A 25,633-nucleotide genomic window follows, 5' to 3' on the forward strand; every position below is an offset into this window, starting at 1 on the left:
GGGGGGCGTGGGCGTGGCCCGCCGCAGTCGTGACGTCTGGGCGCGGGGTGTCGCTCTAGATAACGCCCGCTCCCTCCCTTTCCAGATCTTTCTCGAACGCGCGTCGGCCGCAGCCAGCGCCGCCCGAGCCCTTCCGGAAAGTGCCGAAGCCGTAGCCGGCGCCTGGCGGATTCCCCGCCGGCCGGCACAGCGCGCCTGCGCAGAGGGGAGCAACTGCCGGTTGGTGGCCGGTGCTCCGCAGTGGGGGAGAGCCGGGCGAGGAGCCGGGTCCCAGCAGCCCAGACGGTCGCCGCTGCCGCTGATAGTCACAGGCCGGCGGGGAGCGGGAAGCACCAGGCGCAGCCATGTCGGTGGTTGGCATTGACCTCGGCTTCCTCAACTGCTACATCGGCGTCGCGCGGAGCGGCGGTATCGAGACTATCGCCAACGAGTACAGCGACCGCTGCACCCCGTGAGTACCGGCGCTGCCGGGCCGCCCGCCGCCGGGCCGCTCAGCCCCCCTCCCCCGGTGCTTTTCCCCCTCGCCGCCGCCCCGAGCCCCGCCGCCCTCAGCCCGCCGCGCCCGGCGCTGGGCTCCCCGGGGCGGCGGGGCGGGTGGAGTCGCGCGTGTCCCCGTAGGGCCTGGTCCCCTCCGCGGCCCGTGGCGCGGCTCTCACGGCCAGGCCCGGCGCCGGCCGCTTCCCCTCAGCGGGAGAGGAGCCGGGCTGTGCCGCCCAGCGCCCGGCCACGGCCTCGCCGCCCGTCAGGAGCCGCCGCTGACGGGCGAGCGCCCCTTTCTCGGAACACGGGCGGCGTGTGGAGCTGGCGCGGGACCCGTGTGTCGGGGCGGGAGGCCCCGCCGAACACCTGCCCCCCGCCCCGGGCTGTGCCTCCTCCGTGCCCTTGAGATCCCGCGCCGGGCTGGAGGTGCCGCGCGGCCCCTCGGGCACAATGGGCATTCCCCTCCCCCCCCCCCCCCGCCCGTAATACTTTCGCTTCGCGTAGCAAAGATCTCGGTGAGGGAAGTGCATGTGTTTCCCCAACTCTAGAGCGGTTGCCAGGGCTTGGAGCGTTTTCATTAACAATTTTATGATGGAGGGGTGGTGAGACGGGTGAGGAGGAGGAGGACGTTGATTCACCAGGGAGACAGGGAAGTGGCGCGATGAGTTCCCTTTCCTTAAACCTGTTCTTGGCACCGCGCTGCATCTGCTGGCCGTGGAATACCGAGGTCTTGCAAGAAGGGGGGGGTGGGGGGTGGGGGAGGGCAGCGGGCAGCGGCCGTGATGATGGGATACGCAAGAGTAGGTGGAGATACTTCCCTTCTGTTTCTATGGGATCCGTCTAGGATTTTTAGAGCTCCATCTGTGCGTAATTTTCAAGGAGGATTCAGGAATTCATATAATACTCGTAAAAAAACGGGGTTTGGATGGTGCTTCCTTTCATAAAAAGGAATTTGCAGCCAACAGCAAAAAAACTCTTTTTTCTGTTACGTGAGGCTATAGTAACTTTAGCATTGCTGTCTTTTTGATCTGAGAAATGCAGGTTTTGTTTTGCTTTCTAAAAAAAGGTTTTTAAAAGTACAAAGAAACTGAGTGCTGAAACGCATATTATCTGTATTAATAGGAATACTTTAAAATTCTTTGTAATACTTCGAAAAATATACTTCTCGTGTGAACTCTCAGGAAGTTGTTATCCTTGTACACTTTTTCACGAGGACTGAAATTCCAGGACCTTCCAAATTTTGTGCAAGGAAACCCCTGAAATTGTTGCCCAAAGAAGCCTCGGGCACCTGCAGTTTCTTTCCCCCTTATGCTGAAGAGCACTTCCAATTCTTAGCTGTTCTTGGAGTGCATTCTTTGCAGGTAGGCTTCACGTAGGTTTCCCTGCATTTAATATTTTTCTCTGTGGTGTCTGAGAAACTGTACTTTCGAGACGCCTGCTGAGTGATCAAAGGGGTTTAAAGCACAATTGGTAAGGTAGCATCTGGAGTGCACAGATACTTTAAAGTCAGTGGTTATCTCCCTTAATGACATTTTTCCTGGTTTTTTTCTTCTCTTTCTCCAAAATTTAATACAGGAGAACATGAGGAACTTCCTTTTTAATGCTGTTGTCTTAAGGAAAACCAGCGTAGTAAATGGAAATATAACAGGTTTATAACTTTGGGAAGTTTATCAAAGTAACTAAACCTTGCTTCAGACAGGATTTGAGTGATGTAGGCAGATCCAACTCTTAAATCATCAAAAGTTTTCTGCTTATTATGCATAGCAACGCAGTAAATGAGCTCTTTATTTATATGTTCCTATAGAGGCGCTTACGTCACTTAAATACTTGAAGTTGCTAATGGTTAACATTGATTGGATATGTCCCAAATACTTGGGACTTACTCCCAGAAATACAGAGCGATAATGTTTGTGTCTCTGTAGTGTGGTATTAAAATACTTGAACTAGCTCTGGACAAGCTAGTGCACTCCCATGCGCAGTGTGGTGGTGTTAAGCCATGTAAAGATACTGGGTTAGGTCCTAAAGATAGGACAGGGCTGGCTGTGCCTCTACAGGGCTAATTGTTCTTTCTGGGCAAGGCTAATTAATGCAGCCAGCTTCCAGTTTTGGAGCCGGTTCGGGTATCTGTGTGATACTGCTGTGAACAGTTCAGTGTTGGTGTAAGCATACTTCAGTGCTACAAACAAAAGCAGTGTAGATCTACGGAAGATGCGTATTAACGCAATTTAATGCAGCACTGTTAGGCATAAATCCAGTGTCCTGGTGGTTTAAAACATTCAGATGATCCTTTGTTTGCCTAAAACCTACCTCCTGTAATCTAAGGCATGGGATTGTTAGCATTTGTAAAGCGTGTGTCATCTTTGAAACTTCAGCACAAGAATTCTAGGAGGGAAAAAGATTCTGCCATGGAGTCATCTGTTTCAGTATAACTTAAACTTTCTAAGGCTTTTGGCCTTAGCATCTCTTTGGATGTTAACTGGCAACTGGCTTTTTCTGAACTGGGAACTCCAGTAAGCCTGCTGTACGCATTGCTGGTGTGCCTGGCGTGTTGAACTCTCATGGCAGATGGCTTTCAGGTGCTCTGTCTCACCACTGTGGTGGTGTGGGAAAATGGTTGATTGTTGATAGCTCGTAATTTTTTGGTAACTTTTTTCAGACCATGTGTAATTAAGGTAATCACAAATGATAATTAAAATGGTGAGATAGTATCTTCAAAACAATGCATGGAGGTTTGGAATGTCCTGGTGAAGAGAGTTGCGACCTTCGGAAAAGTCTGTGTATTGCTCAGAAGCTGGCTTCAAAGCAGGCCAAGGGTAGTGGGCGGGGAGACAGCTCAGTTGTCCCACTTGCATCTTTATGGTGGATGTGCTTCCTAAAGGACTGTCTCGGATACAACTGAAGTGTTTGGAGCCGAAGGGCACATTTTATTTCTTGACATCCCCTGGTGCTGGAACTGCATAATTGAAGTAAACCGTGGCAGGAACTGTGGTGGGCTGAGGAGCTTTTTGACTTGATGCTTTGTGCTCCGTGCAGGAGTATTAGCAAGTGATGCTGTCAACAGAGTCAAATTCCTGAACTAAAAAGTTGTGATATTTATAGCATTAGTATGTTCCTATCCATAAAATGTCTTGTAAACTGTTTGCACCCTTTCTAAATTGCTCTCTTACCTGACTTTAATTATTACAAAGTATAATTGGGAGCTAGTCTGCGAAGTGACGTGAAAAATTCTAAAAGCAGTTTGTGAAAGCTGAAGTACGTATTTGAAGATGTAGAGTAATGCATTGTCTGTTTGCAGCAGGTACCTGTGGAGAGGGTTTTGCATGTTTGGTGTGGTGTTACAGCAGAAGAGGTTGCTAGATAACACTATCGAGTTACACACAGTGCCCTCATTGTTGTGATGATGGCGAAGAGGCAGGAAGCAATCTACTGTAGTGACCTTTACGTGTTCATTAAACAATTTGAACCATATAAAATCAGAGTTGTATTTGTTATTTCCTACTGAATGGGTTTAGCCTGATCTGTTATGTTTTGGGGAAGGAGTTCCATTTCAGATCTGTAAAACAAAGATGTGGTGAACAGTAACTGACAAAAAAAAGGTTTCTAAAGGCAGTTGAGGTGGCCAGATGGGTACCTGGGACAACCTTTGCTAGAGCCAGAGGCCAGGCTGAGAGGAATGCTCAGTGGTGACCTGAGAAGAAGCAAGCTGCAAGGAAGTCTGGAGCTTCCGAAGCGCTTGGTGGGTGGGAGCCGTTGCCAGCCATCTCCCCTTTTGCCTGTTTGCCAGTCGTCCTCAGGCTCCTCAGGCACAGGAAGCGCTCAACAGTTTGTAGAACTAGGCTGTTTAGCTATCTTGGGTGTGTATTTTTTTAAAAAAACTTTTTTGTCTTACGATTATTGTTGCTGATGTCTCTTGCAGTGGTACTGTCAGACTTCCAGGGTTGTTGAGTCAAGAAGACCTGATTGGTGAAGTTCAGGTTTAATGTCACAGGCTTCTTTGGTTATAACCTGTGACCCAAAAGTAACTATTAATTCCTTACCTTCATGATAAGATCTCTAGAACATGTAAGCTTTTAAAGAATTCCGTAAATGCAGTTATAATGAAAACAATTGCAGTTGCTTGTAGTTTCTGAATTAATTTGCAAAGAAAAAAATAACTGGAATTCCACTCCAAGTTCTGATGCTTCATGCAGTAATGCTGTTAAATGCCGTATCAGTATTTTGTGACTTTAATTTTTGTGGGTGCTTTAAAGTATCGTGGAATTATCTTTTGATGTTTAAACCTGAGTTTCTGTTTTATTGTTTTTTATTTAGAGCATGTATATCTTTAGGATCAAAGACCCGGGCCATTGGGAACGCAGCAAAGAGCCAGGTAAATGGATCAGTAACTCTCATGTTACTTAACTAACTTGTCTCCTCTTGAACTGCGGGAAGAAAAGTAATGAATAAAGTTGATATATTTATTTCTGCTTTCAAGTAAATTTTCTGCAATAAGTGTATGTTTCACAGTAATAGTTACTGCTTCAACACTATTTTCCTGTATTGAAATTGAAACGCTATTTCTGTGTTGTTTTGTCATTTGGAGTAAAAAATGGGAAGAAACAGAAAACCATGTTTCTTCCCCAGTAAAAGATGTTTCTTTTTGCTTACGCATGACAGCAAGAATGGAGTTCAGAATTAAATCTCCATTGGGGGTAGGGAAGAATGCTGCACTGTCTCAATTTTGAATTTAGAACAAAAGTAAAATTTCTCTTCATCCTCTGTAAAATCACTTGCAACCTAGGAAAGCCTTCCTTTTGGAAAGAAAATATGTAAAATTTCAGAATAGCCAGTGTGAATCTACAAATTCAAAACAGATGGGGTCTTATCCTTTTTCTTTGCGTTCATGCGTCACGTTAGTGTGCTGAGGACTTCCTTCCCCTTAGGGTAGAGTTAGGTAACTGGAAATTTGCTGGGCAGATATGAAGGTGATGGAGCCCACTGGTGGTGCCATGGGCAGACAGTGTATGCAGCGGCTGTTATCGCTTTTATTTGGAGAAACTTTATGCTTCTTGTCTGAGCTCAACCCCTGAGCTTTGCTGGTGAGAAGGTATCCTGTCAGTACTCTCCCAGCTATGAAGTTTGCTGTTTAAACTAGTTTATCTTGGAGAAGATTACGCTGGAGTAATTTCTTTCAATAGCTTAAACATTGTGTTAGGATGTGTTTGCTCTGGTCCTTTTTTTACTTTAAAAGTCTGTCCCTAAAGTAATTAGGTTGAAACACCAATGAGAAAATAGGTGTGGGAAGGCTTTATGTCCAGATGGGATCTGAATTAGAGGAGAACTTTAAAGGAAGTGAAATGCCTTAATTTCTCAAAGGTTCATTTAAGGTTAGCGTAGGTGATAACTTCATTTGTTCCTGCAGACAGCCATTGCAACAATATGTAATATGGTTTTAAACATTGCATGCTGTGTCAGAAAGCTCTAAAAATAAAAAGTACAGTGAGAATTGATGGCAGCGAGCTGATGGGTACTAACGAGTGAAGGAAATTTGAGTTTTTTTAATGGAGACCATAGATTAAAAATAGATGTTACTTCTCTCCCCCCACCCTTTGCTTTCCAGTAAATGTGTGGAGCTTGGCAGGGGTCTTCAGGATGGGCATTAAGGCCAAGATATCAAGAGTTCCTTTCTAAATCGTCTTCTAAAGTCTACATGTCATGAGTAATTAAAAACAAAATACCTTTTCCCACAGATTGTCACAAATGTAAAAAATACATTACATGGTTTCAAAAAACTGCATGGAAGAGCATTTGAAGATCCTTACATACAAGCTGAAAGGGCCAAGCTTCCCTATGAACTTCAGAAGATGCCGAATGGCTCTGTAGGAGTAAAGGTGAGTTAGAGCTTTGTGCGGAATATCTTTAGTGGTAGAGATGAGCACTTTGGACCTCTGTCACTTAACTTCCTACTTAGGCTGATTTACATTTTGCTTAACACAACTCTAAATGTATTCTTAATCATTTTGAGAAGAAAAGTCAGGTGATAACCAGTACAATAAAAGCTTTATTTTTCACAGAGTCTGCCTTGGCATAGTTTTGCTGTGTTTCTTGCTTCTCTTTGTAATTCATTCACTTATTTAAATGTTCAGGAAGATCTAGAGCACTTGCTCTGTATTACATGCTCATGTCTTCTAGTAATAAAGTAGTGTAAAAAAAGTGTTGTCATCTGCCGTACAGGTATGCTATAAAATCTTAACAGCACTCCCCCCAAAAAAGGTTAAGTTGGTCTCATTCCCCTTCATTAAAATGGACTGTGTAATAAATCTGCTGTTAGCAAGAGATGAGGACACTTAATTCCCTGCAGTGACATCTGCTCAAGTCCTGTACTTTGTCAGATACCTGCTGAGGTTTCTCATCAATTGTATTGGCTTTCTATAGTCACATTAGTAGCTTTTCACCTTACCTTACTAGATTTACCTTCAAATACATCTAATTACAGTGTTTGATTATTAGTCTCATCTGAGTTTAGGTCTTAGACATGCACAGACCAATTCTGAGGAAAACAAGGTAGCGCTGTGAAGACATAATCTGAACAAGTTAGTTTTAATTTGCTTTTAAACTAAGTGGCTGGAAACTGTTCTTCCCAAAGTCACATTAATTGCTGGTATAAACAGCTGCTGCTCATCTTTCTAGGTTTCCCTGCACAAGAGTGTTTGGGATTGCTAGAGATACAGCAGCCTGTCAGGAGTTCAGGAGAAGGAAGCTCACACGAAGGCTGAAGATCTAGATGTGTTGCTGGAACAGGGCAGGACTGTTAGAATTGCCTTGTTTGCCTCTTCCCTGCCTCATGTGCCTGAGTGATCCTTGCAGGAAGCAAATGTTCCTTGGGTTCACTCCAAAACTTATTTTTAGCTTGTGACAGGACAAATGTGTCTCTATGTGTATTAGGGATTTTGTGTGGTTGTGTTTTTTTTTTTTAATTTAAAAAAATACTGAAGCATTGTGAATAGCCCCTTGAACTCAGGTGTTACATTTCACACAACAATTTTCAGCTAAACTGTACTGTTACGATTTGTTGTAGGTAGCACAAATCCATAGCATTAGTTGATATGGAGAGTTATTCGTGTCCAGAATCTGCTGTTAAACTTGGTCTCAATGCGCAAAACTGCAAAAAATGTTCAGGTTGCACATCTTGGAGAGAAGTTGAGATGGTTTATTACAGAATTGCAATTCTGTCTTTCAGGTGAGATACCTAGATGAAGAGAGACTGTTTGCAATTGAACAGATTACAGGAATGTTACTGGCCAAACTTAAAGAGACTTCAGAAAGTGCTTTGAAGAAACCAGTGGCAGACTGTGTGATTTCAGTAAGTTTGTAATATATTTATTGCAATTCTTTCTACAGATAACTTTATGTAAGCTAGCACCATTTATGCCATGGTGCAGTGGTAAGAGTTAAAAGTAGTGGATAGAAATTGCATCCCCCAAAAAAGGGATTTTATTATGGGTTTTACCAACGTAGAATACTTATGTAACCATGTGTGAGAAGATGGAAAACTTGTGAAATCAAGGGTGTGTTTTCAGGAGGAATTTACTACTTAAGGTGATCGAGACTGGCTAACTCCAAGTGCTCCATACAGTAATCTTGGCTACTGTAGTCCCTGTGATAAATGCGAACTGTCTTACGTGTAAGCTCATCTTCCTCCATTCCAAAGAACCTTCCCAAATTCACGTTGAATTTCTTTGTTGTTGTGTAGTTGAATACTGTTGGGTTGTAGTGTGGTTGAGAGTAGCCTGAATTCTGTGGCTCTGAGGGTCATACTGGCAATTTGAGAAGCCCAAGCTACCTACATTTGTTTGAAAAGGTTGCTTTTATTTGACTGGTTTACTTGCGTTGAGGTTTTTTTAGCTAGTGCCATCCCCCATGGTAGGGGGGTGAGCTTGAAGATGAGGTTTTGTTCCTGATACGGAGTTCTAAATGTTTGCTTTTCACGTTGTCTTTGTTTATTGCTTCACTTCTGCTCTTGTTCTGGTGAGAAGTCTGGGCATGCAGTGTTGTGGTTATCCTCTCTCTGTCAAAGAGAGACGTGGAAACTGGCAAGCTGTATACTTCAGCTGTTAGAAATCCGCTTTGATCTCTGTCTGTGCTTCTTTATGGCATACAAAGACACTTGCAGAGAATACCTCCCACACAAATAAGGATCCTTGGTTATACCCCACAATGGTAGCTCGTGAAATAAACTAAGAATGTAGTTCTGTGTCTCAAGCTTGACTGAAGTTGAAAATACATGCGGGCTGATGCAGCCAGTTTCTAAATGGGCTCCAGCTGTGCTTTGGCTGTTCTCGGTGGAACTGAATATTGTAGTGCGCTGTGGTAGAGGTGATAACTGAAAAATGGGTACAGGTTTGGTCGTAACACAAAGCGTAGCTCAGCTCTGAGTTTGGTTCCAGCACTGCTGTAGTGCTAATGCAGCAACTTATTTTGGGGCTATGTATGAATATTTATTGTGTTGACTTTGTTGTGCACAAATGTTTTTAGGAACTGGTAATGATTTTAAGATCAAAGACTCAACAGAAAAATCTGAAGAAACCTTTTTGGTTTTAGTGCTTAAATCTACTTTTGTTTAAAAAAACCCTGGATGTCACTCCACTTTCGTCATGTTTTGACATTTTAATTAAAATATACACTAAAATGAATTACATAGCTGTTTATTAGACTCCCTTATTAATCTGAGGTTACCTTAAAACAGTTTCTTGTGGTACTGACATTTATTGGGTTGCTTAATGGGTAAGTCTGACTTCTTTAAATTAAAAAGTCCGTATTTCATAATATCCTACGTAATTACTTTTGGAAACAGGTACCCAGTTTCTTCACTGATGCTGAGAGAAGGTCTGTAATGGCAGCTGCACAGATTGCAGGATTAAATTGTCTGAAGCTGATGAATGAAACTACAGCAGGTAAAGGGCAACAAATTTTGCTTTTTGCTTTTTTTTTTTTTTTTTTTTTAACCTATTCAGACTACTGAATTTGTGAGGGTGATGACATACTCCTGTTACACAATTAGAAGCTTGGGGAAAAAGCTATCCAGGTTAGTACTGCCCAATCCAGCTTGGGAACTGGATACACAGCAACCGTTTTGGTGGGGTGGTGCTCAGCACTTATGAGACATGGTGAGAGTTCAGGTTGGCTAACCTGAATACAGGGCCACTTGAAAATAGCTGCTCTGCTTCTGAAATAAAGCTGGTATCTGTCCTTGCCTCTCAGCTGTACCATCGAGCTACAGCAGCTGTATCAGGAAGGCCTGAGCCTGCTTCACAGTCTCCTGCTGGTCCAGCTGGGGTGTGGACCTGACCTAAATTCTCAGTTGTTGTATTAAATAACAGTATAGTACAGCATTATCAGATGTAATTTGCATCTGTCTGAAAGATTACAGTAAAATGTTTAACATAGGTGTGTAGTGGGGTCTTCTAATTTTCTTTGTAGCTTACTGGAAGATGGGTGTGCTGGTGTTAAAAAAAAAATCTGGAAGTATGAGAAGTACTTTTTTATCACAAGCTAATACTTACTTGAAGTGAAGTACATGGAAAAGGAATTTTTAAGTGTGTAATCCAAAGATTTTTTTCATTTTTAATATATACATATGCTTTGAAAGCCTCCCCTACACAAAGAGCATTTTTATGGAGCTTTTTCTGAAAGCAGTGTTGCTGATCATATTTAGAAACAACTTGAACTGTATGACTTTACAAAATACCCCCATCGTCAAGCATGTGTCCATGGCACTATGACAGTTTAACATTGTGGCAGTCCTGTTGGTGCTGGTGTAGCTGTTGTTTCTGTGAAGTAATTTACTCCCCTCTTATGGTTTTGGTGAATTCCAGGGTAGAGTATAGAAACACTTCATGGGAACTAAAGTTGCAGCTGTTGAAACCAGTAACTTTTTTTTTTCTCTTGATTTAAATTCAGTTTGCTTTTAGAAAGTCTCAACGAACTTTCAAAGTGAGTGCTGGTATTGAAATCTTAGATTCATATAAACTAGTCGTCTAAACAATTTTTTTCTCTTGAGCATGCTTGAATTTTGCAAAGCTGAGCTAAAAAATACTGAAAATAAGGCATTTCAAAGGAGAGATGTAGGCATGAGACTTAACCTGTGCAGTTTCACACGTTACAATGGTAATTTCGCTACAAGCAGAACTGAAATAAAAGGTGATGCTTTGGTAGTGTAAAACCTTCACTCGACATGTTTTTTCCCTTGTTAGTGAAAGAAGTGTCTTCAAAATGCTAACTTGCTTTGTGATGAGCTGCTTTATATATCGACAGTGATTCTTAAGCAAAAGGAAAAATAGCCAGTCTGTTAAATCCTGGGTCTAAAAAAATTTATGAAGGCATATGTGCTGCTGACTTTTAGTTAGTGCTTTGAAGGTACACAGCATCCAGTTCTTGTTGGAAAGAGATGTTAGGTAATGCAGAATACTTAAATGTCAATTACATGAATGAACATGAGGTAATTTACTATAAATCAAACAGAAATGAAAATAACACTTGCGATCCATTTGACCCTTATGTTCTATTTGAGCAAAGTAATGGAGGTGTTTAGAAAGAGTAAACATAAGTATCGTCTATCTATTGGTAGAGCTCTTAATGTGTGCCTGACAGCTGTATACGGCTTTCTCTTACCTTCTGTTGGTTGGTGTTTTTCAGTTGCACTAGCCTATGGAATATACAAGCAAGACCTGCCAGCCTTGGAAGAGAAGCCAAGAAATGTTGTCTTTGTAGATATGGGGCATTCTGCGTATCAGGTTTCAATCTGTGCTTTTAACAAGGGAAAACTGAAGGTAAGGTTTAAAGTCATACAGTAAAATTCCATGTTCTTGAGGTATTTAATTGAACAATACTCAAAATACTATTTATTCTGCTGAAAGATTATTTTTTTTTTAACTAAATAAATGCCTCTAGCAAATATATTCAAAATGTTGAATACAAAAGTTTCATTATTTTTTGGCCATTTTAGCAAATCTGTTTTTATAAAATGCAGAAATTAAGTATCCCAAAGTCTGTTTCGAAAATGCTTGACTGTTAAGTATACTGCATAGTTTTTGTGCCATGTTATATCACTGAAATATTTGCATATTCTGGTAGTCTCAGAAATGTTGCAGTTGTGCAGCTGAATGACTTATGGGAAATTGTTGAACTCCCCGAATTGTTCTGTGACTTTTTTTTTTATTGCCACCCAGGACTGTTCAAAATCTAAATTCAATAAGATGTGAAGTAAAACTGAACAGTCTTCACTTCCTGGTTTGGAGACTTTGTGAGCTACTGATGTTGCTCACTGGATGTGAGCTGAATTTTTTGTAAACTTTGGTAGCAAAATGTAGTCATCTGAAGTCACGTGGAAGACGATAAGAGTTTTTCTGTTTCAAGTAATGACACAGAACTAGTAATAGCATGACCAAAAAGCTATCCTCGCCTGCCTTTTCTTTAGTGAGCTAGTAAACAGAGTAGAGGCTTTCACCACGGTAGAAAATAGCATGGCAGATGTGATAGTTTCTTCCCTTCACAAATAAAATACTAAATAATTGAGTGACCTTTGAAGTTGTTCTGTCTGGCAATTGCATAGAAGGTGGTGAGAAAACCACAAAAAATTTTCCCATCTCAAACCTCTGTTTTTACAGGTGTTAACTTAGGAAACTAGTGTCTGTAGGAAAGCTATCCCTATACCTGAGCTAACATTGTCTAATAACTTTGAATCTTTGTTCTTTCACTTCTGTGCAGGTCTTGGCTACTACCTTTGACCCTTTTGTAGGTGGTAGGAATTTTGATGAGGCTTTGGTAGACTACTTCTCTGAAGAATTTAGGACAAAATACAAATTGAATGTAAAAGAGAATCCCCGAGCACTGCTGCGATTGTATCAGGAATGTGAAAAATTAAAGAAGCTTATGAGTGCAAATGCATCTGACCTTCCACTCAATATTGAGTGCTTCATGAATGACCTTGACGTCTCCAGTAAGATGAACAGGTACTGACCGTTATTTTCACTGAAGTGCAGCGAAGTGCGGTCTCTAAGCTGTCCTGTAATGTGAACCGCTTTCCCTGTTCCTGCAGAGCTCAGTTTGAGCAGTTGTGTGCTGCCCTTCTGTCCAGAGTGGAACCTCCCCTAAGAGCAGCCATGGATCAAGCTAGTAAGTAGGAGTTAATTTAGGTGCCGCTTTTGGTTCAAGAAAGTAACTAGTAATCCAGTTATCCTAGATCTCTTTAATGATTATCTTTTTAATATATTTTTGTATTTATTAGAATTGCAAAGCTAAATACTGAAAAGTTAAATGTAAGTTCCATTCATGTGCTTGTCATGTATGCATGATCCCATTCCTGCCTCATTTAGCACACGTATCACTCTGCAACCTTGGTTTATTGACCCTCATTCACCCTGTGTAATGGAAAAGGTTGGTGCCCTGAAAGATTATTTTATTTCAAAACACAAAGCAACCAAACTGAAACTATGACGGGAAAAACTATTTCTCCTTACTGCAACTGTCTGGCCAGCCTGTTCCATGTGTGATACATACATGTCCTCACTGACCTGAGAATTTGGCAGTATATTCTTGAAATAAATTTTCTGAAGCATGTGCAAATAACATTTTTTTTGTTTTGTTTTCTTTTGCATAATGTAGTGTAGAGCAGAGAGTTAGACTTTCACAGGGAAAGGTTTTACTCTCCAATTCTAGCATCTTCAAGTAAAAGGGAAGAAATCTGCATATCTTGTGACTTGGCTAGATAGCTGATACAGGAAGTAAGAACCTGAATAACTGCTGAGTAGAGCTGTTCAAGGACTCTCAGTTGTTTGAGATCACTTCTTGAGTTCAGAATTAAAAAGCTAGCCTGCAAGCACAGTCCAATATTGTTTATTTTTAGTTAAGGGTTTTGCTTTTCTGTATTGGCAGCCAAATTAAAGTAGACATAAAATGAGGTGTATTTAGGTTTCATTTTTCTCTTGTTTGGGAGGGGTGAGATACTGTCCGGTAGTGCAGGGCTGCCAAAGAAAACCTCTTTTCACACTCTGGAGTTAATGCACACCAGAAGGAGGATGCACATGGACAATGCATTTTAAAGAACAGCTGTCCTCATTGGTGCTTGGCTTCTGCATTTTCCAGGTTAGTGCAACCAGAAAACTGTAGCCTGCAGGAGAGGCAAAGAGTTTGAATAGCACACATGATGACAAATCTGATTTTAAAGACCTTGTCAGCTGTTGAATATATTCAGCGCTTGTCACAGTGTCTAGATAATAAGAGAACTCCTAATTTTTTGATTGTCCAAAGACAGCTTTTTGGTATCTTGATGATAACTTAAGGCCATGCGCTCTCTTTTCTAGAACTTCAGCGTGAAGATATCTACAGTATAGAAATAGTAGGTGGGGCTACTAGAATTCCAGCAGTGAAGGAACAGATCTCTAGCTTTTTCTGTAAAGAGATAAGCACCACGCTAAATGCTGATGAAGCTGTTGCAAGAGGCTGTGCCTTGCAGGTATAGTTATTAAAACTAAACTTAAAAGTATTGCTTCTTTAACATCATGTACTAATGAAATGCAACTAACCAAAAGCAAAAGGTACTATAGCTGAAATAAGATGTAGAGTCTTACTTTTCTTTCAACAGTTGGTGGCAATAACTGTCAGAAATTACTGTATTACATGTACTAATTTTTTGTGGCTGTGTCATTAGAAGGATGGTCGTCTTAGAGACCTGTTAAATTTGATGACCCACATTGCACTGTTCCACTTCCATGTAGTCGTTTGGAGGATTTGCTGCGTATCTTTACTGACAATCACTGGGGAAGTAGCATCTGTTACTATTACTTAAGTCTTTCAGTTCAGTTAATTTCGTACTAAGCATAGGAAGTTTCTGTTAAGAATTCCGTGATAAGCAGGACCTCTATGTGAATTGTAGCCTTTCTGCACTTAGGTATTAATTATTGTACTTGCTATTTATTTGACTGCCTGGATATAATAAAACTTTGGTCTTTGTTTTCTAGTGTGCAATTCTTTCCCCAGCTTTTAAAGTGCGTGAATTTTCCATCACAGATGTTGTTCCTTATTCTGTAACGTTGAGATGGAAATCGTCTTACGAAGAAGGAACAGGGTAGGTTCTGTGGTGCCTACTAAAAAGTGCGTGTTTGTGTACATAAAGGAAAGTGTTGAGCTATGGGAAAGATCAGGCCTCAGACCTTGAAGCTGTCATCTACTCGAACAGTTTTAATTTTCTTCCTTTGATTACTGCTTAATAATTGAAGATACATGTAACTAAAAAACGTTGGTAGAAGTTGCTTAATATTGAAGTGTGACATAGAATACGTAGTCCAGCTTTGAGACCCACAGGTCTTCAACCTGCAACTCTTGTCATAAACTGGCTTAAACGAAGTTACTTAGCTGCTTGGCTAGCATGGCTGCTGATGATTAACATACCTTGACTGTGGTTGTCCATTATGTTATGCTCAGTGGTTTAACCTTACTTAATATTTTACTGGTTTAGGGAGTGTGAAGTCTTCAGTAAGAACCATGCTGCTCCATTCTCAAAAGTAATTACTTTCCACAAGAAGGAGCCTTTTGACCTGGAAGCGTACTATACTCATCCGCATGAAGTGCCTTATCCTGATTCCAGAATAGGTAAGGACAGGTGAAGAAAAATCCTACACCCAACTCCTGTTGTTGATGATGAGAAAAGTGGTTCTCCTGGGGTTTTTTGAGATGTTAACTTCCGTATTTTCTAGGTTCTTTAGAAAAGCTCTGTACATTCTTCTTGGTGTAGATGCAGTGATCAGGCAGTATCAACATCTTTTGGCAGTTCCTTAAAAAAAAAAAAAATCTGCTTTCTTTAGTATCTGTCTGTCTTCACTGCTTCTGAATGATTTAAAAAAAAATAAGTACAATAAGTGCAGTGCTCTACTGTCTGGTTCTTTCAACCTCTATAAAATGGATAAGGATCTTACATGCTCGCCAGCCTGGATTTTTCAAAGAAACCGGATCAAAGAAGCAGTTAGCAGTAGACAGTTCTGTCGAGACAGGTATCTGTCATGTCTCTTTTCTGTTAATCTGAGAACACACAAGATAGGCATTTCCTAAACTTTGGCATCTGTAGTAGAGCCTAAAATACTAGATGGTATGAGTAAGTTTCCTGATAGTTAATACTACCTTACTTGCACTTATTAGTAGACTCCTCTGGGTCTTTAGGCTAATTCACAATTTTATTTACTGATTTATGAATCAGATAGAAACTTGGTACTGCCTGTTCAGCTGTCTGTTCAAGGAGTCTATTGTCTTTAGGAAAGAGGATTCTCCTTTAGGTGTGCACAGTCTGCATCACTTACACTCAAATTTCCAGCAAGTTGCAAACAAGGTGTCAGTCTGTTTCCAGAAGCTTTGATAAGCACTGCTTGTTCCCCAAAGTGTGTAGTACAACCACATTACCAAATTCAAACAGAATGGTTTATCTTTGTTAACATCTTATTCTTCAATGCGAAGTTTGAGTTATGTGGATGAAAGAAACCATTCAAGGTGAATCAGAGTAGTTTCTCTAGGAGGATGGTTAGAGAAGTCAACAGGGAAGTAAAATGCCTAATAAAGTGTGATGTTGACATTTTTTAAGAAACACAGATAAAGCTAAACAATCTTACTAGTTACCAGTTAACTGATAATTGGGGAATCGGGTTTTAATTCCTTTAGCTGTGGCTTACATTGTAGAATTGACAACTAAGAAGGAGGTTTCCAATTAGTTTATGTTAAGATGCTATTAATATTAACACCCTTCCAACAACATATTTTATTTCTTTTATTCCTCTTTCACTATTTTTTGAACAATTAAAACCATCTTTGTGTTCTCAAGGGCGCTTCACTATTCAGAATGTTGGTCCCCAACATGATGGTGAAAATTCCAAAGTGAAGGTTAAAGTGCGTGTCAATATTCATGGCCTTTTCAGCGTGGCTAACGCTTCTATAATAGAGAAGCAGAACGTAGAGGGAGATCACAATGACACACCTATGGACACTGAATCATCAAGTAAGAACCAAGGCAGAGATGATGAGCTGGTATGTAAACTTGTAAATATCTACACTCCTTGTAATTCTGACGAAAGCCAATAATTAGAGATTAAAACATAGTGTGTAGCTTTTGACAGTTTTTGTTTCTCCACCCTTAAATTATTTCTTCAGTTATGTAACACATTTCTTCATGGTTTTTATTAAAGTACTGGTGATGTGGTGCTAAGAAAGCAAAAATGAATGTAAACCCAGATTCTAAAAATTTTTTTCATTGTTCTTTACCATCTCTCTACTAGTCTTAGCATTATCTAGTGTTGCTACCAAATGGCAACATACTCGGTGAGATCGATTGACAAATTAATGCTAAAAGTTTGGTTTTCCTCAAGTACTACACCTTAATGGAATAAAAAATATATGGTATTTCTTTATATATGGAAGACTTGTTTTTCAGAAACATTCTTACACTGATGGCACTTCTATGTAAGAACTGTACTGAAGTATCAATGGCGTGTAAGCCTATAGGGGAAAATTACTGGAAATTAATGTCATTAATACTGAGGAATTAACAAAACTATGTTGTCCTATTCTAGTGCAAGGAGGATCAACTTCCCTGATAGTGCACTGCATGCTGGAAGTAGATCACTGAGAGTAGTGAGGTGCAGCTGTTACACTTGACTTTCTGGAGCTGAGGGCTGGTGCTAGGGAGCACTTTGCAGCAGGGAACGGCACACCAGCCTCAGCAGCCTTTCCTTTTGCTTGTGCCCTTCTGTTGCCTGGGATTTTGGTTATGTCACAGCTCACGGGGAGGGGGCGAGAGGGGTGATACTGTAGAGAAAAAGAGGGTAAAGCAGTAAGCAAGTTGCTGCTGCCCACTGCTGCTGCCTTCTGCAGATGGCAGAGTGCTTGGCAGAGTGACCAGTCTTGCAGGCTGTCGGGCACACTGAGGGAAGGTTTTCTTGCGGAGTAAGGTTGGACAGAAAGCAAACACTTGGCAGCTTTATTAGGAGGAAGGGACAAATGCGTTTCCTGTCATTATCTTTTTAAATGTGTAGCTTTTTAAAAGTAGCAGCTTTTACAGTTGGATATACTACAGGAATTGGAGCAAGTGGTTACACAGTTAGCACTACGCAATTGATACAAGCAACTCCTTCAATATTACACTGCTTTTCAGGAATTAGAGCGTATTTGAAATGCCAAACGTGATGCAGGTCCCTGTGGATGAGTGCTCTGCATCTGGTGTTTGTATGCAAGTGAAAAATGGTTGAAAGTACCGTCGCTGGCATGTAGTGTTACAGGCCTGCTGCCTGTGGAGGTACTAAGAGGAGTACCCTCTGTTCAGGGCAAGAATAACCGCTTCCATCCTCAGGCTTTCAATTTGCAGTACTTCCGTTCATCTAACACATCTTTTGTTTTACAATGGTGCTTGTCAGCAATTACCTTTCACTATTGAGGACGATGCCCTCGACACTGAGGAGGAGGTTTGTGGTGTATATGTATTTTCCCCCTCTAGCTGTTCTGCGTAGGCAAAACGGCTCCTTCCAGTTGTTGCCTTTTCTGTGTGAACAGTAAGAACAGCAAACGATATTTTTTTTTCTGCTCCGAAGTGACAAAACTTAAATTTGGTAAAAGTAGCCTTCTTGTTTTCAGCTTCTGTCATTAAAAACCTGCTGAATCAATTAACATAGCTAAACTGCAACCCACACACTGGTGCTAGAGTTTGAAATCCTTAAACAACGTTTCCCTGTATTTTGCAGAACTAACAGTAAATTGTTTTACATGCATATGTAGTTTGTGAATCCAGGAATCTTAATTCCTTGTAATCTCAGAACTTTCAGACTTCGGTTACAGCTCATTAGCTATTGATGCTCTGGATGTCCAAGTATTGGAGTCATCCTAAAAATATCAGACTTATCCATTGCTATGTTACCGTTTGTGATCAGCACTAGTGATAAGTGATGTCTTTAAGATCCTTAAATTTAGAATAGGGCATCGGTGACAAATTTTAAGTGAAACTCCCTTAATTTTGGGTGTCAGGGAGGGGAGATAATTGGTCATGTGCTCCAAGAGGCTACTACAGAAACTAATTTTTATGGTCCTGTGAGACAGATGCCATTAACAATTACAATGGCGAAGTTACTTCTGCTTTGGATTAAAAACTTTATAATGTTCAGGTGAAAAATGATAGGAGGTTGAAGTTCTGGCTGTTCCATAAAGAACCTGTTGTTATTGCCGATGTTGGTGCTGTGTTTCTAGAATGTTCTTTGCATATGTTCTATATGTATTTATTTCTAATTTAAAATGGAGCATTCACAAGACTTAGTGTAATTCTATAATGGGGACAGATGGCAACATCATAATTATTTGAAGTGGGACAGGCAGAATAGGATTTTCGTTTAATTTGAGAAAGAAATGAATATAAGTACTACATCAAAATGCCTGTTTAAACATGGTGAATCAAAAATCCTTCAGATTGATTCTGAAGTCCATATATTGTCTGCCATCTACTGTAATTGACGTCAGTCTTAAATTGTACAGCAACTCTTTACATTCAGTTATGTAACTCTTTTTCTAGGATAAAATGCAGGTTGATCAAGATGAAGGTATTCAGAAAAATCAAGCTGAACAACAGAACCAAGCAGATGAGGAAGCTGAAAATGCAGGAACTGAAACAAAAGTTTGTATTCAGTATTGATAAGGAAATGTAATGTTGCTTCCTTTAGACTTTTCTTTTTTTTTTACCCAGTATTCTCAGTCATTAATCTTACTAGTTGCAAAACACAAGACTGTATTTGGAGGAGCACAGCTAGACTGAAATGGTTAAGTTAGCAATGCTACCGTAGCACTTTCATTTTCAACGTGGTATATGATTAAGACTTCGAAGTAAGTTTCTGTTGTTTAACATAGGTTTGTAGTGAAGGCGGAATCTAGGAGAACTTTGGAAACATTATGCAGAAGACTGTGTTGCGCCTTTAGCTTTTGAACAAGTTTTCTCAACAGCTCTTTGTTTAAAGAAATTCCACCAGTTTGGTTCAAAACTAAGGTAGTGGTGATTCTGAATAGCAGGAGGACAATTAGGTACTTCATTTACGTATAATTAATTGTAGCTGTCCGGCTAGTTTCATCTGTCTCTTGTCAAGCATAAATGCAGTAATATTTCTATTTTGAAAAGTTTCTTAAGAGTGTAAATCTTTTTATAGACCGCTTCTGGAGACAAGCAAGATCATCCAGCCCAGCCGAAGGCTAAAGCAAAAGTTAAGAGTATTGACCTACCTATACAGGCAAGCCTCTACAGACAACTGGAACAAGATCTTATCAATTGCTATATAGAAAACGAGGTAAGCAGCCTGAACAGATGACCACTCAAATTAATGTCACTGTAAATAATTATCCAGAAAGTATTTGCAACCGTAAGTTTATCTAATGTAGAATTTTCCGGGGGTTTGTCTTTTAAGGGGTTTTGATTTGGTTGGGCTGTTTGGTAAACCTAATCAGTTTCATTGGATTTAAGTACCCAGATGTCTGAGTTTGACCTATTAGCCTGTTGTTACCTGGTGTCAATTCTCTTCTTAGGCAGAAGATGCCTAAGGCTTGCCAGTACAGGCTGCGCAGTGTGCTGACTGACCTAATACTGGTCGGGAGTAGCATTTGCACGTGTTTTGATGCCTTACAGAAGCTGTGTCCTTAGTTCTGTCGTGCTTTTGCCCTTCAAGTCCTGTGTCAGCAGGAAAGTATTACTACATGTAGGAAACTTACTTTTCAGAGGATCCTTTCTGAACTTTCTAGGTATTGTATCTACGAAGATCTCACCAGCATAAGCTCCTATCTGAAGGATGGTCAGTCTGCGGAATCAAATACAAAATAACTTTTGTAGAGCAGGATGATTTCTAGTGACTTACAAACCAGAGTCGAGACTTGTCTTCTAGTCCTGGCTGTGCTGGTCGGTTGATAATTGATAATCTGATCCACTTAGGTTGAAGCACTTGCCAAACAGCTTCCAAATCTGAACTGTTTTTTCCTCTGTTGCCGTTCTGCCTGCAGTGAAGATGACTTAGACAAAGGTGAAAATTGTAATCTGTAACTGCAAATTAGCAGGCTCCTGCAAAGTTCTGTGGTACAGTTTGAAGAGTGTAATCATTAAGCTTGACACTTGCAAGTGCTTTTAGTTTTAAATAAGCTTTTCTCCACCCTAGGGGAAAATGATGATGCAAGACAAGCTTGAGAAAGAAAGGAACGATGCAAAGAATGCTGTTGAAGAGTATGTGTATGACTTCAGAGACAAGCTGTGTGGAGTCTATGAGAAATTCATCACAGAAGAAGTAAGACCTTGCCTATGTGTTTCAGCTGTTGGAAAAAATTCCTTTGTGTTTAGAAGTTCTGAGTGTGGCTGCGTGGAGGCTGCAGGGGTCTCTGGGACTTACTAATGCGTTTCGTATTCTAAAAATCACAGAAGTGAAGTTCAAACTACACTTACATCTGACATTTGACATGCAATGATGCAGAGCTTTTATTGTCTGAGAAGTTTCTCAGTGGTGAGGAAGGTTTTGCGATGCAGGCAGAAGATAAAAAACCCCGTGGTGGGGGTAGGCAAGCAGGACAGATCACCATGAGCTTCTAAATGGCATGAGCGGGCACGAATAAAATGAAAATGAGCAGAATTAGTGTGTCTGTAGCTCTGGGCTTTATTGTCTAATTTCACTAACTTAGAAACGTGATTCTTTCCCCACTTGAAAGTCCAAGAAAAAGATGAAGAAGAAAGCTGTACACTGGGCTTCTGCAAAAGCAGTATTGAAAGAACACTTGTCCAATATACATTTTTCCATAACAGCCATCTAAATTGACTGGTATGCAAGCAACCAGTTGGTGAAACAAATGCCCAGCAGCAGTTCTAAGGTCTGCTCTCTGGATTACATGGTTTGCAACCCAGCAGTGCAGCACAGACTCCCTTCCAGTATGAATCAGGAGTTTATTTAAAATCTAAAAGCAATCTTTTACCTAAGTTATGGGGATAGATATTTTATTTCTAAAAAAGTTAAGATAAAATCTTTGGTTATAGCCAGCAGAGTCGAGTTACCACAATTGCAACATCAGCTATCTGTGTACTTGTCCGTATTTGTCTGTTCTGTCCTGCTGTCGGAGAACCTGAGAAGCAGAACTTCCCATGTCAAGATAAAAGGCGGGAATTTTGGGATGCGCATGCTTTCTTAGAAAATCAATCCTGAAGCTACGTAATTCCCATAAACTTTACTTGCGAATTAGATTAGTAGGGCTGTCCTGCCTCTCTCGCCGTTCTGTAAGATGGTGGCTTTGAAGTCTATTAATTAGTTTTCCTTCTCTATCACTGTGAATGTTTTAAACTGATGAAACGGTCTTTTCTGAGCAGGGGAGTTTCTTTGCATGCTGGGGGGAGAAGTCTCATTTGTTGCGTTCTCTTCTGAACTAGTGTGTCCCTACCTTGCCTCACAGGATTCAAACAAGCTGACCTTGATGTTGGAGGACACAGAAAACTGGCTTTATGAAGACGGAGAGGACCAGCCAAAACAAGTATACATGGATAAGCTTCAGGAATTAAGAGTAAGGTTTTTAAGATACTTTTTAGAAAAATCGCGTGTGTGTTTTGGGGCTGGGAGCATTTACATAAATATGGCTAAGTATGCAGAGCTCTTTTAATGAGGGATATGTGTGTGCACATCCGTATGTGAGTTATGTAAATCCATTAACTTTTGAGTGTGGACATTCAGGTTGCATCTGGATGTAGCGGAGTTATGAAATGAACATAATATTTAGAACGAGAAATACAGTTTGTTTTAATGTCAGTTGTGCTCTTAATTTGAATACAGTCAAAATGAAGCAGACATTTAGTGTCTAGAACTAGTGACAATACAATTAATTGCTACGGGAATTTTCTGTCAGTCTTGTTACAATCTGAGAGGCTTTTGAGACTGCTCTCCCAGGTATTCAGAATTACACTCCAGTGTATATATGCTCTGGTTTTCACGATTTCAGCAGTCTTCTATAGCTGTATTGTAAAATTTTTGTTCTAATACCTAATGACAAATGGTGAAAAGTGCTTTAACAGTAGCTTCCACTATATCATTGGATTAGTAATGACAAAAAAAACTTGAATACTTGAGATTTTTCTCTTACAGGAAAATGAATTCTCACGAATGACTCGCTACCCTATAATAAGTTTGTCTCTAGCTCTTGGGCCTCAGCTGTTTTCTCTTGAGTCTGATTTCTTTTGGGGGAGGGATAACTGATGGAAGCAGCAGTGCAGATCCTGGCAACTGCCTGCTTGCCTGGATACCAGTATTCAAGAGAAGTTAAAAACAAACAATAAAACAGAGAAGTTTCCAGATGAGCTACTTCGACATTAAACCATCCATGTAAATCCTGTCTTGTTTTTTCTTCCAAATGCATTGTACCAAATGCTGCTCTTGCTGAAAATAACCACAAAATACTAAGCGCAGTAAGGACAGGCACTACTCCCGTGTTTAAGCTTCTGGGCTGCTTTTTGTTGTACTCTAAAGCAAAATGCAAAGTTGAACCTCTTGGGTGGGTGAGATAAGGTGTTAAGGCAGCCTTCCTAATGATGCCGTGTTTTATTCTTGGACCAGACTAAAGTAAAACTGTCTTTTTCAAGACCTTTGTGTTTGTTTCCAGAAATTTGGACAGCCTATTCAGGAAAGATACATGGAACATGAAGAGAGACCAAAAGTTTTAAATGAACTGGGAAAGAAGATTCAGCTCCTTATGAAAGCAGTAGAAGCATACAAAAATAAGGTAAAGCTAATTACTTAGGGAATGAACTATTATGGGTGTTTTGAGCTTGGCTGTAGAGTCTTTTGCGTTTAAAAAGAAATCCTGTAAGATTACCTGTTAAGCTGCTTTAAAATGGCTGTTGACTTCTCCTCCAGGAACTTCTAAAACAGTTCTGGATTGCGAGCAAAAATGGTTTCTTGATAAGAACTTTTTTTTATGGCTTGTACCACTTGAAATGGATATCTCGAGTTATGGCTGTTAGCATAGTTTCTGTAACTCAGAACTCTTATTGGGGTTAGTTACACAAACTACACGGAATGTTAGGTGCTTTTCTTTTCCTTGCAGCTTCATTACTAACCTGTGCTTCAGCAGCGTGCACTGAAGATCAAAATTTCAAATTACTAAAAAAAAATGTCCTGTCTGTCTTGTTCTTCATACTAAATGCTTGTTAAAACTACTTGTGTCAGGTTGTAGCAATGTTTCCCTACTTCATTATGTGTTGACGGAATTCTTACTTGAGTGAGAAGCACAAATTAATCGGTGGTATAAATATCTCTCCCCTTAGGATGAAAAATATGATCACCTAGATCCTGCTGACATGGAAAAAGTTGAGAAATACATCAGCGAGGCTATGAATTGGTTGAACAGCAAAATGAATGCCCAGAACAAACTAAGTCTAACTCAGGATCCAGTTGTTAAGGTGGCAGAAATACTGACAAAATCTAAGGTAAAAAAAAAAATAAAATACAGTTATACTTGTTGCATTCTGATAAGTTTTTCCTTAACAAGATTTTGGCCTTTGTGTTGAGCTAGAATGTTAAAATCTTCAGAGATTTTAAAGCTATTAAAAGATCCATACAGAGGGAGCAGCAGTTCTATTGATTTTTAGTTCTGGCTCTTTGTGATTTACAGCCATACCTCTGCATAAGCCTTCTGAGAATGTCCTGAGTTACAGCACCAGGCTTGCTAGGGAGTGGGTTGCCGTATTGGCCTTTTACAGACTGGAAGGTTTCAGCTAGTGAGAGATCTTAAAATATTTTAAGTTTCTAGATTTGATAGAACTGAAGAGCCTAGTCCTTAAAAACTAAACTGCGGGTCATTATGAACCAGGAATATATTTGAGACATAGTTTTGTGCAGTTACTGTGCCATGAAATGAACTTGCTGTCTCACTTCTGTCACAACTAGGAATTGGATAGCTTCTGTAATCCCATTATATACAAACCCAAACCGAAGATAGAACCTCCCAATGATGGGCAGTCAAAAGCTAACGGTGAACACAATGGACCAGTGAATGGACAGAGCGGTACTGAAACAAAACCTGAACCAGCGAAGGAGAACTCTCAGCAGACCAAACCACCTGGAGAAATGGAAGTGGACTAACTCTTGCATTTCTTTTACTTTAAATAGTGCAAGTAACCACAGGGTCCATTCTTTCTGTCTGGTACACGCCTCAGATGTTCAGTTATTCTTAGCCAACCTTCTGTCATTTGTTGCTGAGTAGTTTTGAAAGTGTTTTATATTATGTACACCTCTGATGTTCATTTCCACTGATGCTGCTTACGTGGAGCTTTAGCCAAATGTAGATTGTATAAGTCAGTTTAAGCTTTCCCAATATATTTTATATCAAACATACAGAATTGATATATAAATGGCAACAATCTACCTTATTTAAAGCTTTTATTGTGGATAAACCTCAGCTCCTTTATTCAGGAAAGGATACTGTATTGCACTACTGATGCTCAAGTGTAGATCTAATTGCATCTTTATTTTGGAAAAATATTGGAATTGAAGTGGCAAAACTTGTCACTTGAAGCACTGACCTTTTCTAGTTATTGTATTGTTATAATTTAAATATTAAAATAGAGGTTAGTTGGCATACTAGTCCATCTTGTTGATGTACCATGAGAATTGTACCGTCTTTTTCATAAACTGAATAATACAAGCTTAAAACATTTTTTTAGATCCCCATACTACTAACAATCTTAGTTACAAAATGCTAGCGTGATGGCTCTGCCGCGTGCTGCAGTTAAGTGAATGGTCTCAGTGCCCATCGCTGTACATAACGTACTGTGCTTACGATAGGACGATGCTAATGATAATAGTATGAAGGGGTAGGATATACAGGAATTGTTGCATAGTTTTCCCTTGGAAGTTTCTTACTGCACATGTTAGTATTTCCATTTCTTTTGTTTTGAACGAAATCTCTTTGTCTTGATCACATCTTGTGCTGGGGAGAAGAAACAATAGAAATTGTGCTGTGCGAGCTGGGTGTTAGCACCCTAATTTTGAGGTTACTTTAAATGCTGTTTGTTGCAAACTTGAAATAAATACTGCAGGCTTATTTAAGCCTCAGTACTTGGCACGTAAATCGTAAATCTTTTGGGTTGAGGATC

The 25,633-nt window shown here is 40.3% G+C and overlaps 1 protein-coding gene across 3 annotated transcripts; it reads left to right on the forward strand.

Moving 5' to 3' along the window:
- Positions 1-85: 85 nt before the first annotated feature.
- Positions 86-25,121, forward strand: HSPA4L (heat shock protein family A (Hsp70) member 4 like). Of its 3 annotated transcripts, XM_080390102.1 has the most exons (20): positions 86-451; positions 4,792-4,849; positions 6,210-6,350; positions 7,700-7,822; positions 9,314-9,413; positions 11,155-11,288; positions 12,226-12,470; positions 12,557-12,633; positions 13,821-13,972; positions 14,478-14,584; positions 14,975-15,108; positions 16,325-16,527; positions 17,910-17,957; positions 19,052-19,153; positions 19,677-19,814; positions 20,670-20,795; positions 21,943-22,050; positions 23,140-23,259; positions 23,804-23,965; positions 24,426-25,121. In XM_080390102.1, the coding sequence occupies exons 1-20, from the start codon at positions 345-347 to the stop codon at positions 24,618-24,620; spliced, it is 2,580 nt and encodes an 859-aa protein (XP_080246228.1). In that variant the 5' UTR covers positions 86-344; the 3' UTR covers positions 24,621-25,121. The 3 variants fall into 3 exon arrangements, with proteins under 3 accessions (XP_080246228.1, XP_080246227.1, XP_080246226.1); XM_080390100.1 differs by lacking the exon at positions 17,910-17,957 and having other exon boundaries at positions 87-451; XM_080390101.1 differs by lacking the exons at positions 17,910-17,957; positions 19,052-19,153.
- The last annotated feature ends 512 nt before the right edge of the window (positions 25,122-25,633 follow it).

Source organism: Falco punctatus (genome assembly GCF_963210335.1).
Source record: "Falco punctatus genome assembly, chromosome: 1".
NCBI lineage: Eukaryota > Metazoa > Chordata > Aves > Falconiformes > Falconidae > Falco > Falco punctatus.